We start from the raw sequence: 16,547 nt of genomic DNA, 5'->3' as shown, positions 1-16,547 counted from the left end.
TACCGAAATCCGCAAATTGTCAAAAATTGGCAGTACAGTTATATGGGAGCTATACTAAATCGCGGACAGATATCGATAATTGCTTGTTGCTTCCAATGACTCCTCCTTCGACTCCTAATGAGAACCCACAATATAAAATTAGAACCAATTCGATTGATAAACGTACAAAAAAAAATCCCAAAATACCGAATAATGGGGCTAACGTAATATGAGGGCTACTCCGAAAATTGGGCCAATATTGATAATTTTTGGTTTGGAGATTTTGTACCCAATGAGAGTACCAAATATAAAATTCGCTTGAAAAACCTGCCCAAACCTTCCAAAATTCCGAATATTTGGGATAACATTATATGGGGTAACCTAAAATGTGGACCAATATTTTTGTTGGAAGGTGTGCTAAAATACCTAAATATACCAAATTACAGTCAAGCCGACAGAAAATCGTGTCCAAAATTCAAAAAAAGTGGACTTTGAGCTTATACATGATCTTAATCCAGCGACGTGTGATCTAGATCTCCTCAATAAAAAACAACAATAACTATATTTTTACCCTACGCAACTATGTTGTCAGGGTATTATAGCTTTGTGCAGCCCCAAGAGTTTGTAACCCAAATACTTAATTTTTGTCCGTTTTTCTGATCGCTCTACAGACCACAATTATAGCCCGAACATCGTGAAATTTTGTGCGGAGAACTGGATCGGGATAAAGAATAAGCGTGTATGTTTTGATAAAGATTGCTAAATATTTAGCGGGTCAAATGGATCCCCACTTTTGTGTGAAAAATTACAAAATGTTTATTCTATGGCATATATATTTGCCCCTGAAGGACATAGACCCGAGGATTTGATAGTATATCAAAGAGGAGTGGTTGGCTTTAAATTGATACCAATTATATGGCCCTATGTACTCAGATGTGAGAGTTACAATTAAATATTTACATGTGCTTACGTACTGAGATATTATTTTGTAACCCATTACCACACTAGAAGGCGGAAATATAGCGCTGATCGCTTTGACATTTTCCATGAGATTCCAGATGTGTTGAAGGACAAGGCCTATAATTTTCGGTGATGATCAGATACAAATTTTCGGATAAAGGGGACCGAAACTTATTTTTTTTATTTATTTATTTATTTTTTATTTATTTATTTTTTTTTTTGAGTTGATGTATAGGCAACAATTATAAGCCGAACATCACAACACAACTCACGGTGAAGGGAATCTGCGCAAGTAATTAGAAGGGCTGTACTGAATATTAGTAATATTTGGATTGTCAGTGTAAGGATGAGATGCTGTTGACCTCTAATCGGGCAAGAGGGTGCAAATATTACGAAATATTGCCTAGGTTCGGAATTAACATCCACAGAAAGTTAGAGTTCCGTGGTAGTTGTGTAGGGTATCGTATGGTCGGCCTCGTCCGACTATGCTGCTCCCCTCATTGTTATAACCTTCACCACACTGTGGTACAGGGTATTATATCTTTGTGCATATGTTTGTAACAGGCAAACATAAACGAGACAGACCCATGCTTCCTTTTGAAAATATGCATAGAATCACTTTTGGAGTCGAGTTATGTAATTTTGTTAACAAAGTACAGGTCGCATTTATGATCCGATTTGGATGAAATTTGGCAAAGGTCACTAAATTAGCCCAAGGACGAACCCTATTGAAATTGGGAATAATCGGTCCAGATTTAGATATAGCTCCCATATATATTTTCGTCCTATTTAAGGTAAATAGTGTACCAAAGTCCCTATATATCTTTCGATTTGCACGAAATTTGGCATAGCGTAATGAATTAGGTCTAGAATGATGTGTGTTAAGTTTCCTGAAAACCGGTTCAGATTTAGATATAGCTCCCATATATATCTTCGTCCGATTTAAGGTAAATGGCGTACCAAAGTCCCTATATATCTTTTGATTTGCCCGAAATTTGGCATAGCGTAATGAATTAGGTCTAGAATGATGTGTGTTAAGTTTCCTGAAAATCGGTTCAGATTTAGATATAGCTCCTATATATTTTTTTCTTCCGATTTTATTAAATTGTGCACTAAAGACCCAAAGTTTGTCCGATTGCCACACAATTTTGCACAATAAACTGTAGTTAATATAAGTTAATCTCTGCAATTCGCATTGAAATCGGTTCAGATTTTGATATAGCTTCTACACAAATGACACAAATTTTGCACAACGTACTAAAGTTTTGAAATCGGTTCAGATTTGGATAGAGCTTCTATATATATTTTCTCTCGAGTTTTGGTAATTTTGTCCCATTGTAAGAAGCAACCCTATATCTGAACAAATGAAAAATTTAGTATAGGTTGCAGAACTCGACGTCTGTTAGCATTCATCTGTTGAATATACCCAAAGTGGTGAAGGGTATCATATAGTCGGCCCCGCCCGACTTTACTGCTTTCCTTACTGGTTTTATATTTTAAATCGATGTATTTTCCCCTATTATACTTAATTGTATGAAAATCCAAATTTTTAGCAAAATGGACTTGTTGCCATTACAAGTTAAGCCAGCAATGTTGATATAGACAATTTATCTACGATATTATGTCTAGGGAAAACCTTTAACAGCCTTCTGTGTGTAGAAGGATCTTCAATGATATTAAATCGAAAGAAGGCGCCTCAACAGGTTTTTACCTATAGTAAATCTCTTAAGATGGCATACAAACGCCCTTCGCCAACTCATAGAAAATATGAATATCTTCTCTTAACGTTACTTCAGAAGACTCCTCAACAGCCTTCTATCCATAGAAAATTTCAATCACATTGACTCTATTAAGACCTTTCAACGGACTTCTATCTGCAGAAGACTCCTCAGAATTGTTTCATTATGTATAGAAGAACCCTCATCGGAAGAAGACGGCTCAATGACCTTCAATCTGAAGAAGTACTCTGGAACGTCCCTTAACGTGTTTCTATCTATGAACTCTACTGACTATACCCTAATTCCCTACACTTTGGCAACTCTTAAATTATTCTTACAAATGCCACACAAGTTAATAAAACAAATCCATGCAAGTGCATTGGCAGCTTTATGCACGAGTGCATAAAACTATGTCAGCAGAACATCCATCCAAACAAATCCAGCAATAGCAACAACAACAAGAACACGAATCAAGTTAAATATGAAAGTGGTGCAATGTTCTGGGCAATGAATTCTCCACCTGTGAGGCAACCATCATTACAAATGCCACAGTGCTACCGTCTCTAAACACAACTACCTGATGTCATATGACCGGCACATCGATGGATGGCTTAGTTTATGTTTAGTAATTTGATTAATTTTCAATTCCGTTGTATTTAATCGATTGGTGTTCTGATTATGATAGTTCTGATGCCACGGAACCGGTTACTAAATTAAAACCAAATAATGACAAGGCGAGTATGGTAACTTGTATGTTGGAGTTAGAGCAAACAATAGTAATTAGCTACATCATTTTATAATTGCGATTACAGACTCGTATCGTATTGATTGAGTGATCGTGGGATAGTAGAAATGGGCAATTTAGGATTGAGTTTAAACAAATAATACAGTTTCAATTATTTTTTAAAACTTTTTTTGCAATTTTCGCAGGCTTTTAATGAAAACCCTTTTGTTGCACGTGGTTTATAGAGCAAACAAATTGCAATTAATTTAAATGTCATTTTACCATGTAATGACATTATTGGCAGTGCCTGTTGCCGCTAGGTTGAAGCCGGTGGCAACAAAAAACTCTTTGTGGTTTTGGAAAAACACCAAAATCGAAATGAAAACTCTTAACAATTAGTTGAAATGTCACAGTATTTGATTTCCACCATTGTTTCTTCTGCCTGAGTTGTTTATCTTCTCATGCGTGTAATTTGTTGCTGTTGTTGTGGTTGTAAATTAAGTTATTTGTTTACTTACCTCTCTAATGGGTGTTAAGTGAAATAAAAACTTTAATTTTTTGTTTTGTTTATTTTGAGTTTAAATTTACACGGACAATTAACAGGCAACTTACACATGTACATTACAAATTACAAACAATGTGTAATGAAAGGTGTTGTATGTTAATTTGTTAATTATCGTTGAACATGTGAGTATTTTGACAATTGTGTTTAATGGCGTTTTTCTATGTTGATGAATTTTGTGTTGCGGTAAAGTTGGTTTTATATTTTAAAATAAAACTAGTAAATATAAGACCAAAGTCAGGCAGAGTAGGGGAGACTGGGACACCTTCGGCAATCGCGTTTTCGATATGAAGCTCTCACCGTAAATCACTAGTTTCGATACATAGGTATCGAATATCGAAATAAATATCTGTCACAAAGTTGGAATTTTCTAGCTAATAAACTTATTTAGATGCACGGGTTTTTGTATTTTTACACATGTTTTTGTAATATTTCCCTTCCATTTCGTAAATATTTCGTGTATAAAACTTTTCAAATTTTACGACAATATTATTAAAAAGTGGTTAATTACGATGTGTATTATAGAAATATTTAAAAATATATTTTTTTACAAGACTGATAGAAAAAACCAGTAAGGAAAGTAGTAAAGTCGGACGACTATATGATACCCTTCACCAGTATGGGTATATTCAATAGCATTATTAACATGAAATTGAATGAAATAAAATATGTGATATTTATCTAAATGTGAATCGGACTAGATCTATCCATAAAAATGTCATTCGTTTGGGTCAAAAGTATGAAAATCGACTTCAAACAAATATCAATATGTCATCCGTTGGGCTATGTCTGTGCTTCTAGAAAACGTAACTACATTATTCTAGTCTCAATTTTGTACGTTGTGCAAAATTTGATGTCAATCTGACAAACATAAGGAGTTTGATGTACAATTTACTTAAAATCGGACGAAAGTATATATAGAAGCTATACCCAAATATGAAACGATTTCAACGAAACTTGTCACAGGTTAAGTTATACTAATTTCGGTACGTTTAATTCCTATCAGCCATATATTGGTTTCTTGGTTCGTCAATTACTTCATATCAGCTACATCTAAATCCCAACCGAATTTTACGAAACTTGGCACACAAAATTCTAGACTAAATTCAGTACGCTATGCAACATAAGAACTTTTGCACATTATTTAAATTAAATCGGACAAAAAAAAAATATATAGATCTGAACCGATTTTCACGAAACTTGGCAGACATCGCTCTACGCTCAATTCAATACGTCATGCCATATTTCGTACAAATGGAAAGATATATAGGGACTTTGGTGCACCATTTACATGAAATCGGACGAAACTATATGGGAGCTATATCAAAATCTGGGCCGATTTTCATGAAACTTGGCAGACATCATTCTAGGCTCAATTCAGTACGTTATGCCAAATTTCGTACAAATCGAAACATATATAGAGACTTTGGTGCACCATTTACATGAAATCGGACGAAACTATATATGGGACCTATATCTAAATCTGGACCGATTTTCACGAAACTTGGCAGACATCATTCTAGACTTAATTCAGTACGCTGTGCCAAATTTCATGCAAATCTAAGGATATATAGGGACTTTGGTGAACCATTAACCTTAAATCGGACGAAACTATATATGGGAGCTATATCTAAATCTGAACCGATTTTCTCGAAACTTGGCACACACCATTATGGACCTAATTCAGTACTCTGTGCCAAATTTCATGCAAATCGAAAGATATAGAGGGACTTTGGTGCACCATTTACATGAAATCGGACGAAACTATATATGGGACCTATATCTACATCTGGACCGATTTTCACGAAAATTGGCAGACTCATTCTGGACATAATTCAGTACTCTGTGCCAAATTTCATGCAAATCGAAAGATATAGAGGGACTTTGGTGCCCCATTCACCTTAAATCGGACGAAACTATATATGGGAGCTATATCTAAATCTGAACCGATTTTCTCGAAACTTGGCACACATCATTATGGACCTAATTCAGTACTCTGTGCCAAATTTCATGCAAATCGAAAGATATAGAGGGACCTTGGTGCCGCATTTACCTTAAATCGGACGAAACTATATATGGGAGATATATCTAAATCTGAACCGATTTTTCCCAATTTCAATAGTGTTCGTCCTTGGGCCAAATAAGTGACTTGTGCCAAATTTCATCCAAATCGGATTATAAATGCGTACTGTACTTTGTTTACAATTTAACATCTACAGACGGACGGACGGACGGACATGCGTAAATCGACTCAGAAAGTGATTCTATGCATAATCTCAAAAGGAACCATGTGTCTATCTCGTTTCCTTTTGCCTGTTACAAACATATGCACAAAGACATAATACCCTGTACCACAGTGTGGTGAAGGGTATAATGAAAAAAAAAATCTATAAAAAGTACATTCGGGGCACATTCGGCCATATACAGATAGTGCAATATTATTTCTTTAAAATGTTTTTGAGTTTGTCTTTCAAAATAATCCTTTAATAGGGTTCGAAATTGCATATATAAGACTAAATGTGCTTGTATTGACGAAAATGCGATAGAAAAAAACAATTTCTTATGGTGCGTGCGACCTTGAGATTTCAACGTCCGCCGCTACAAAATATAGCCCTAAAATTCAAACATTGTGTCGCGTATTTAAACCAAATAGAGCCTTTAGAGGAGCTGAATTTCAACCAGACCGATAGCGATGACAGTTACCAGGCTATGACTATGGTGCCGAATGTGCCTCATCAAATGCCGAAGCTACACCGGGTTGGGGTACATTCGGCGAATTTGACTTTTTAACAGAACTGTAAAAATTTTTAACCTTTTTTGGTACTAGTTTTTATTATTAAATGTCGGAGGACAATAATCAGCCATAAAGTTTTTATATATGTTGAATAAGTACTGAGATATAGAGCTCTAAACAAAAAGTGCCGAATGTGCCCCAGTCTCCCCTATGTCTGCCTGTTGATGTAAAATTGTAATACAGATGGCATTTATGATCTAAATGTGATAAAATTTGACCCAGCTCATTTGCTTTGCTCAAGAAACTTTTGATATTGTTTAAAATCTGTCCAGATTTAGATAAATCTCCCATATACATTTTCGTCCGATTTCTAGTAAATGTTTCAACAAAAAAGTTTACAAAAAAATCCTTCAAGTGTAATGGTGGTAATTGCTTTTACCCTATGATCACACATTTTTACCATTATGAAAACGAGAATTTTGCCTAATTTCTACTGAAATTCCACAGAAAAGTATATTCTATTGTCTATACTTTTTATTTATATATATATATTTCAAATTTACATTCTTTCTTAATTGCCTAACAATATCAATGTTTTGATTTATTTTTACAAAATTAATTACAATAAAACTTTCTGTGTTCCGACCCACATAAATAAAAAAGAAACGTGTTCTTCTAATGAAAATAAATACCCACACCAAATTTATAATACAAAATTAATTAAGACCTTTCAGTCAATATTCATTACGTTGTCTATTTTGAACATGTTTATCTACTTCAACTACTTGTAAAACAATTCTATTTTTAATATTTCCTCGTAATCGGACGAATTTGAAAATTCGTGTAACATTTGTGATAGCGAAAAAGAAAAGTTTTAAATTAATAATAAATTAATGATGTGCTGCCAGTGCAAAAGCAATAATACTGTGTACATAGTTTTTTGTTTGTTTGTTGGTTTCTTGGCTGTCGAAAAGAAACCAGAAGCAACAACAATAATATTATGAATGATAATTAACACCATTATATGTACATAGCATATTATGTGAACTAGGCAATGAACTGGCATTATATACAGTGGCTCTGAGTGAATGCTTTTACATGGGTACGAATGAAAAGAATAGGTGAACGATTTATTAGAACAAGAGAGAATTTTGTAACAAAAAAACTATTTGCGGTAGGTCAAACAATAATAAACATACATCTGATCAAAAGATGACAATGTTGGTTAGAAATTGTACATGTTTTTAAAGTACAATAAAGATTTGAAATTAGAAGAAGTCATATTAAGAATAACCACAGAAGGGGTACACCAATGCAGGGAGGAATAGATGAACAAATTGGGCTAAATTGGAAAAAAAATTCAACAAAATCTAGGTAGTTTGGGAAATCTACCTTAAAACAATAAAATAAAAATAAAAAGGGGAAGTGTCTTCATGTATGAACTATACTAAAACGTTAATAAGTATTGAGATTATTAGTGAAGAGAAAGTCTATGCAATAAAAATATTGACTGAAAACTGTAAACAACTTACAATTATAGCTAGAGGAAAATGTGGACAGATATACCGTTTTGATTTTGATTTATATCCGACAAAGAAAAAGTGATGCCAAATTATAGCCAATAAAATATTAAAAGAGGACCAGAATGTTAGAACATCAAAAATTCAGTGTTATCGTTATATGTGTGATTTGTCGAAAAGTGTAGCAAGAAATTCGAATATTTTAGTCACTTCGATTGGAAATAACGCGGATACTGATAATTTCCGACTTTTTTGATAGTCGGCACCAATTTCAGCAAATAGTCGAAATTTTGCATTTTGCAGAAATATGTCATTTGCAGAAACTCGGCTTGGAAAATTGAGCTTTAAACTGAGCATTCCAAAAATAACATGTTACCTATCGAAACACATGATCTTATTTTGCATATATGCTATCTTAAAAAGGTCGTAAATTCCATATATATATTATTGTAAATTGCCAGCTAGTAAAACCAAATGGAAAAATGGACTAAAAGTATGCAAATGGGGCGCAACCTTTTCATGGGAACTATGATCAAATATACACCTATGTAGACACATTTTTGCAAAAAAAAAAAAAAAAAAAAAAAAACTGCAAAACCCGAGACGCCAAATTAAATCAAATTAAAGGGGATAATGTGTCTATATTCTTCAAAATACCGAAACTATGGCTATATATTTATATAGAGACTTTGTCCTAAATTTATAATTTTTTGCAAATATGGTATAAAACGATCCTATAGTCTCCAAAATACCGGAATGTAGAGGGTAGCGTCATTGAGCCCTATAGTAAAATTTGATTCAATGTGGTTATCTTATAAAGTGCATCAATATTGAGAATTTTTAGTGACATTTCACACTCATTTATAATTCAATATACTAAATTATAACCAATGCGGCAGAAAACGAGTCAAAACTTTTTAAAATACTAACAATTTTGAGGTACCGTTATATGGGGGTTATACTAAACAAGTTAAATCGATGTTAAGTTCAGCCCGGGCGAACTTTTTATACCATCCACCATGAGGATGGCATTCAAAATTTGTAAAATTAATGGGGGCTTCTAGGAGAAAGCTCATGTTATGGTAGGACATTGAATATACCGAAAAAGATGATTACCTAATAGATGCTTAGCGTTTTATTTTTTACCTACATGTTTATCAAACTTTTTCATATCCGCAGTCAGGGTCTTATGAAGGAATTAACGTTAAAACATTTTACAAGGAAAGTCTTTTTTTTATTATATTTTAAACATTTTACGTACGCTTATACAATCTGTGGGTCAATTTGACCACCAAGGTAATACTCTTCTCGGTGTTCTAGATGAAGTTAGAGATGATAGGAAAAAGAAACCCGAAATTATTCATCATTATAATGCTACTAAAGCAGGTGTTCATCCGCTGGACCAGTTAGTTGCAACTTACACATGTAAACGTCAAACTATGCGCTGGCCGGTGGCTGATTCTCGAATATAATCGATATTTCGGGATATAACGCGTATGTTGTATGGACCGAACTTAATCCCGAATGGAACAGCAATAAAAATGTTAAACGCCGACTTGGCCACATCCTTGATAACCCCGCACATTGCCGTATGGTCCTTCTGCGAAAATAGTCGTGGAAAAGATACAGGAGGCGGTAATACAAAACACAGTCATGCTTATTTGATAAAAGGCAATGATTTTTTTGTCCACATACAAAAAACTCCAACAAGCATTCACTTCGTTGCGATAAATGCAAAAATTTTATTTGCAACCAACATGCTGTTTTGTGTCTTAATTGCCAGAAATGATATATTTTTATTCAAATAAAAGAATGAAATGATCTTGTATAAAATAACTTTCGATTTGTATGTATCTTATATCTAACAAAATTTTGAGTTTACCATTGTACTGATATGTTTTTCCTATTGGGTCAAATTGGCCCACAAATTGCTTTTGTGGGGTAGAATGTGAATCTGTGCAGAAGGGTTTATAATTTTTTTGTACGAATATGTGATATACATTGAGAACCTAAAATACTAAATTACAGCCAATCCGGTTGAGTAACGTGTCAATAATCTCCAAAATGCCATATATTGGGGCTAACCTGAAACTTCGGTCAATATTAATAATGTTTAAAATGGAGATGTACTATACAACGAGAACACAAAATAATAAATTACAAAACGCAGTATTATTGGCACAATTTAATACCTTAACTTAACACATGTTAGGTGTCAAATACAAGAAAAAGAGTTTGGTGTCAATCGACCTTAATTTAACTCTTTGGTGCACCATTTGCTAAAAATCGACGAAAATATATATGGGAGCTTTATCTAAATCTAAACCGTTTTCCAAAAATTTCAATAGGGTTCGTCCTTGGCCTGTGCCAAATTTCATCTAATTCGGATAATAAGTGGTACCTGCACTTAGTTAACAATTTAACATGGTCAGACGGACATGCATAATATATAATATATCAGTGAAATCCACATGTCTCCTCATATAAAATTTATTATCTGTCAAGCATACATATTAACATGTGAGCCACTGTATGTTTGCTATGTAAATAAAACTTTCATTATAAAACTGGATGGCACGATTTCATTTTCAAATTTCAAACTTAAATTTATTCACAAATCATAAACAACAAGACGAACTAGTGACAGCTAACCATTTGCTTCTATTAATCCCGTGCTACCATCCATCCCCTGCGAAACAGCTTCAATTATTAATACAAGTAAATGATTTTTTTTACATTTTGTCAGCTGACATTTATGGAACGAACAAATGAACAACAAGTGAATGGATGGACAGCATGCAGACAAAATATGCGGATGATAATGGTTATGATGGTGGTGGTTGGTAAAGACCATCAACCTCTATGACCGTTGGGGTCTTGACTTGAAATCCAGGTGAGAAACTACTTTCACTGTCAACGTTATTGTCATTAATGGCCATGGTCGAGGAGAGAGAGACACAAAATATCATCATCGTCGCCGTCAACATCACAAAAAGCAAAGCCATTGACGGCCGTTTTGGTATATGGATGGTTGGGTTAATGCCTAAAAAAAGTTTTTTTGAATGAATGAACGAGTTTCACTTTGAGGAGTCTGTCCTCCTCGTGAATCTCTATCGTTTTGGTTATCTTCATTTGTTTAGTCGTTTTTTGGCATTTTTCTGTTAATTGGAAATGAAATGAAAGGTGTTGTGTTTTCGTTTTTTTTTTTTTGTTTGGCTTACGAAATTATTAATGAATTGACTTTAATGACTTGGAAGTGGAAGTTTTTTGTGTTGTTTTTGTTATTAATGATAAACAATGATTAGCAAAAACACAAAAAATCAAAAGGTTTTGCTGAGGGTATTATGTAAAAAATAAACTTTTTTTAAATTTTATTAGCCATGAAATATTTATTACGTGATGGTTGAGCAATGCCACTTTCGAAATCATGTTACGACATTTTATGAGATATTTGTTTTTTTTCTAGAAAATTCCAGAAAGTCTGTTTATGAAAATTAGAGGGGATTGTTGGGAGGCATTTTATTTACAAAAAAATAATACATAAATTTTTGATTTTTATTAAAAATATATTAATGGTTTTTTTTCAAAAATATATTTAAAGCCTTTTTGCGATATTTTGAAAAAGGCGTAAATATTGACTCTTGCTGAGATCAAGACACCTTTTTTCAAGACACCAAATCTGGCGCTTAAATGAACCTCTTCAATAATAATCTGGGAAATATCTACCTTGCTTCCAAAGTAATCATTTTTAGGAGTTGATATATATTTTTAGATTTTTTTGCTTTGCGTGTTACCAATAAAAATGCTTTTTTAAAAAATGTTTTTTTACAATAAATTACTTTATTCGTTTTTTGTGAATTTTTTTGTAATGATTTTTTTCATATTAGAATGAAATGCAATTTTATGACAAATTGATAACTTATGATATTCTATTGTTAGAAGAATTGTATTTTGTTGTTTATTCAATAAATAATAATATGCATGTGTGTGTGTTTTTTTCTGTGGTTGTATCTGGTAGAACTATAAACTATTACACAAATAAATAATAATTAATAAATTATTACAACTATTTTAAAACAAATATTGTTACAACTTTCTTTTGTATTAAAATGTTTTACTTCTTTTTTTGTCTTTGTGTGTTTTTTTAGGTTTGAGCGGCTATGGATCAGTTGTGAAAGAGAAAGGGGTGAAAAAGAGACTGAGATGCGAAGATTCAAAGGTAAGTTGTTAAGAGATAGTCACAGTAAGAGAGTGATAGTAATGGAAAATAGTGCCAGTTTGAAAAGAGTTATTTTAGAAGAGAATGAGAGTAAAAAGAAATGAGAAATATTGAATGCAAGTGATAGTTGAAAGAGATAGAAAGTAGCGAGAACAAAAGAGTTTTGTTGTAGAGTATTTAGTTTTGTTTTAGAGATAGATTTAGCTAATGAGTATAGCAGAGTTTGGCAAAAGAAAGCTTTCCTCTCACACATTGCTAAATGAGTAAGAGAGCAATGCTGAACTCTGCATTATAGGCTTAGAGAGTAATTTAGTTCTTATGAAGCTGAGAAACTATGGCAAGTTATGGCGTTTTGCTTCACAGGGGAAACAAAACTAAAAAGAAATAATACAAGAAATGAAAAAATTAGAAAAAGAAGAAGCAGAATGAAATGAAAAGAGAGTTATAAAATAAAAATGGAAATGAATAGAAAATAGTTAAAGAAACTATGGAAGAATAAGTAATAGCAAGATAGAGAGAGAAAGGAAGGATTTGTGAAAGAGAGATAGTTTTGGAGAATAGAAAGAAAGCAAGAGTTTGGAAATTTGATAATAAAGCTATGGAAATTATAAAACAAAAAAATATTGTTATAATTATTAAGACTAGAATTAAAATAACAGATAATTACAAAAGAAAAGTAGTGAAAGATAGAATAGAAGAATTGGAGAAAATAATAGAATATAGAAAGATAGAATAAAAGACTAGATAGTTGTTAAAGAATATGAAACGAAAAAATAGTAATGAAAAAAATATATAAATAAATGACAAAGAAAAAGGAAATATAGAATAAAGAGAAAATATATGAGAGATAGAGTTAGATAGGCGATGAGATAGAATTAAAAAGTTAAAAAGTGTAAGAAACAAGTTTAGATATGAAAATAGAAAAAGAGTAGAGAAATTTAAAGTGTTCACTGTTAGAAATAGAGAGAATAAGAAATTGTAAACAAGTTTAAGAGAAAGTGAAAGTATAGTTAAAAGAGAAAGTAGTATTATGGAAAGTGAAAAATCAATGCACGCTTTTCCTTAAAGGCAAGGAAAAACGAACATTGCAGTTAGGCCATTCTCTATTCAGTTTTTCTATGTAATTGATTTTGTTTTTACTCCTTTTCTAAATTGAACTGAGTATTTTCTTGATGTGTTTTTGTTTTGTCGGTTTTTTTCCTCTTCTCATAAATACTCAAGTTTTCACATATTAACTAATACATACACATATATATTATGTAATACATAAAAACTCTTATATAAATATTATAAAAGAGATAGAGAGAAAAATGCACACACTTATCTGTTTTGTAACTATGTGATTCCGAGTTTCAATTCGCATCGACTAATATCGATCGATTGTCTCGAAGTGGACAGGGGCTTCTTGACTCTTGGCTTGGCTTCTCTTCTATACATCTTGGCTTCTTTGTCATCATCTTCAGTACTATTTTCTTCATTTTTTTTTGTGATTATTTTTGGAGATCTATTAGATCTCATTGTAGTAAGCATGCGTTGTATGGTTTTTTCTTTTGTTTTCTTTATATATGTATATGTGGCTTGGAGGTGATTTAATTATAATAAATAAAATAAATTAAATAAATATAATAAATTAACAAAATTGACAAAAAATAGAATTTATAAAAAAACATTAATCGTTTTTGTTTGTAGTTTTAACTTAAGTTGCGTAAAGTAATAAAAAGTCTAGTTTCTTTATGGTCTGAGGAGTTTGATATGAGTTTCTCCACCAGTCAAATCATCCGCCAGCAATGCAAGGATAAACCAGTGCTACATTCACACACACAAACAAACAAAGACTCTTGAAAAATTGTGTTAAAAACAAAATTTAAGCTCAATGTTGTTTTGATAAATGCAACACTTACGTTTCACCTTGATTTTGGATCACTGCTGGCTAATTTAATTGGTGGCATAAAACTTTCTCTTCTCTCATCACGTCGCGTCATCGTAGGTCATTGTAGTCGTCCTGGTCATCGTTTTAGTTTTTTTTCTGTTTTTGTTTGTTCGTTTTGTATTACACAAAGTTCGTTATCATCTTTAGATTTGTCGTTGGGTTTCTTAGCGTTGTGACAATTTTCTTAAAATCTGATGACTGTTGTGGGCCTCTGCTACGCTTAGGCTTTGTTGGGCTTTTGGGCATTGTAGGCCAAATCTTGGGCATCCAAGGAGCGGCCCCAACCACCATGACCAGAGCTGCCATAAGAGCCGGATGAACCAACATCAGCACTGTAACCACTGCCATAGGAATCGTGGCTGACGGAGTGACTGGCACTGTGATGGGGATGGGCAACAACTTCATAGGTAACGTGTTTCTCTTGAGACAACAATTTTTTCAAACCAATGACGGCGGAGAGAACCAAAGCAATTTTACCGATCAACAAGGCCTTACCGGCGATCAAGGCAATAGCACCCAACAACAAAGGCAAGAGAGCGGCAGCCTTCAAGGCAATCAAGGCAACAATGGGGCCCAAGATTTTGGCGGCCTTCTTCTTCTTGCCACGGCTTTCCTCGGGAGCGTTGGGGTCATCGGAACCGAACAAAGATTCGCTGACATCTTCCAAGGCACGGCCAGTTGAGCTGACAGCGTTGACAATATCGGCACCGTTCAATTCAACCTTGATGGTGTGGCTGTTCAAGAAGCTGGTGATGCGGTTCATGGCCAATGATTCGAAAGATTCGTTGCCGGAGATGGAGCGGGCGGCAGCATCTTGGGCGGGAGCATCAGGAGAGCGTACAACGGTAACACCTTCGGTCAAAGCGAATTGATCGCGAGCTCCCAACACCTTGTCGACAAAGTTGAACAGCTTGTATTTCACACAAGACACGGAATCCTTGCGCAGACAATCATTGTAAATACTATCCACGATATCGTTGTCGGAGCCGACAGCATTACGGGCATGGCCACGGGTCTCTTCGGCGGGTAGGGCTGCTGCCAGTGAGATTAAACACACAACACTGATTGTAACAAATTTGTGAGCCATTTTTCTTTATTTATTTATTTTTTGTTGTTTTTGTGTAATTGCGTTTGGTTTTTAAGCAAACTCTTTCGTTATAGTCCTTGTTTTGTTTGAAATTGTAAATGACACCACCACACGACACTTTCTCTGATTCGTAACCGTTCGTCGTAAAACACGATAAACACACCGTCGCTAGCTTTCTTTTTGGGGTTGGTTGGCCGAAACGCTTGTGTTAACGTTTGAACGAGTAAGGATGAAATGATACAATTTCCCCATGGTCTAAACAATTTATATACGAAAGCCTAACGCAATGAGCTCAACATGGCCATAAGCATAAAGCCAGACAGTCAGCTAGCCAGCTTCATGCCAAGCCAGAGTTGCTCAACAACATTTTCTTCTTTCATTCATGCATTCAGCCAAGCAAGCAGCTATGGCAGTCAGCTAAGCCAGCCAACCCGGCAGCCCAGCAGTGGTATTTCTCTGCCATGGGAAAGGCAGATGGTGTTGGTGAGCAGAAACAGCAACAACAACGACAGCGAACACGTTAAAACCAAAGTCAAAGTCATCGGTAACGCAACGCCAGCTTAACGTATTCGCGTTTGTAACTTAAGTCTTTCGTTTTGGCTCAATCTTCTCTTTTGGGGGGAATTTTAATGCTGCCGTTGCTGCTACCGCTCGCTCGCACACTCACACACTCATGTGTCTTTGTTGTTGTTTGTTGCTGATGGTTTTGTGATATTGACTTTTTGGCAAAATATCTCACTAGGAAAACCAGTTTTAGGCTCTTCTCTTATTCCGTTCGACAAAAATGCTTTCGCTAAAACTGTTTATTTTCATTTCGGGTTGCCATTGCCGTTGTTGTTGTTATGGTTTTCTTCAAAACTTAAGTGCAACAAATTCATGTAACATTATCAACTTTCAATGGCTTCAGGTTGTTATTACTGTTTAGTTAGTTGGCTTTTACAAGTGTTTGTATAGATGTGCTCGCACTTTTTTCTTTTCCATTTTTTTTTTTTTTTTTTTTTTTTTTTGGGTTTCATCCATAAAAATGAATTCAGACTTCAAGACCAGCAATCTTCCTTAAATGTTCATAGCTTTCTTTGTAACTTTTTCTTTTTTTTTGCGTTGTTATTGTTGT

At 34.0% G+C, this 16,547-nt stretch overlaps 1 protein-coding gene across 1 annotated transcript; it reads right to left on the bottom strand.

Moving 5' to 3' along the window:
- Positions 1–14,466: 14,466 nt before the first annotated feature.
- LOC133335459 (uncharacterized) lies at positions 14,467–15,442 on the bottom strand. The gene has a single exon (XM_061543733.1). The coding sequence runs from the start codon at positions 15,431–15,433 to the stop codon at positions 14,567–14,569; it is 867 nt and encodes a 288-aa protein (XP_061399717.1). The 5' UTR covers positions 15,434–15,442; the 3' UTR covers positions 14,467–14,566.
- Positions 15,443–16,547: the final 1,105 nt, after the last annotated feature.

This window comes from Musca vetustissima, unplaced genomic scaffold (assembly GCF_032173495.1).
Source record: "Musca vetustissima isolate MV318-11 ecotype Yass unplaced genomic scaffold, APGP_CSIRO_Mvet_v1 utg75646, whole genome shotgun sequence".
NCBI lineage: Eukaryota > Metazoa > Arthropoda > Insecta > Diptera > Muscidae > Musca > Musca vetustissima.
This window is presented reverse-complemented; position numbering and strand designations above follow the sequence as displayed.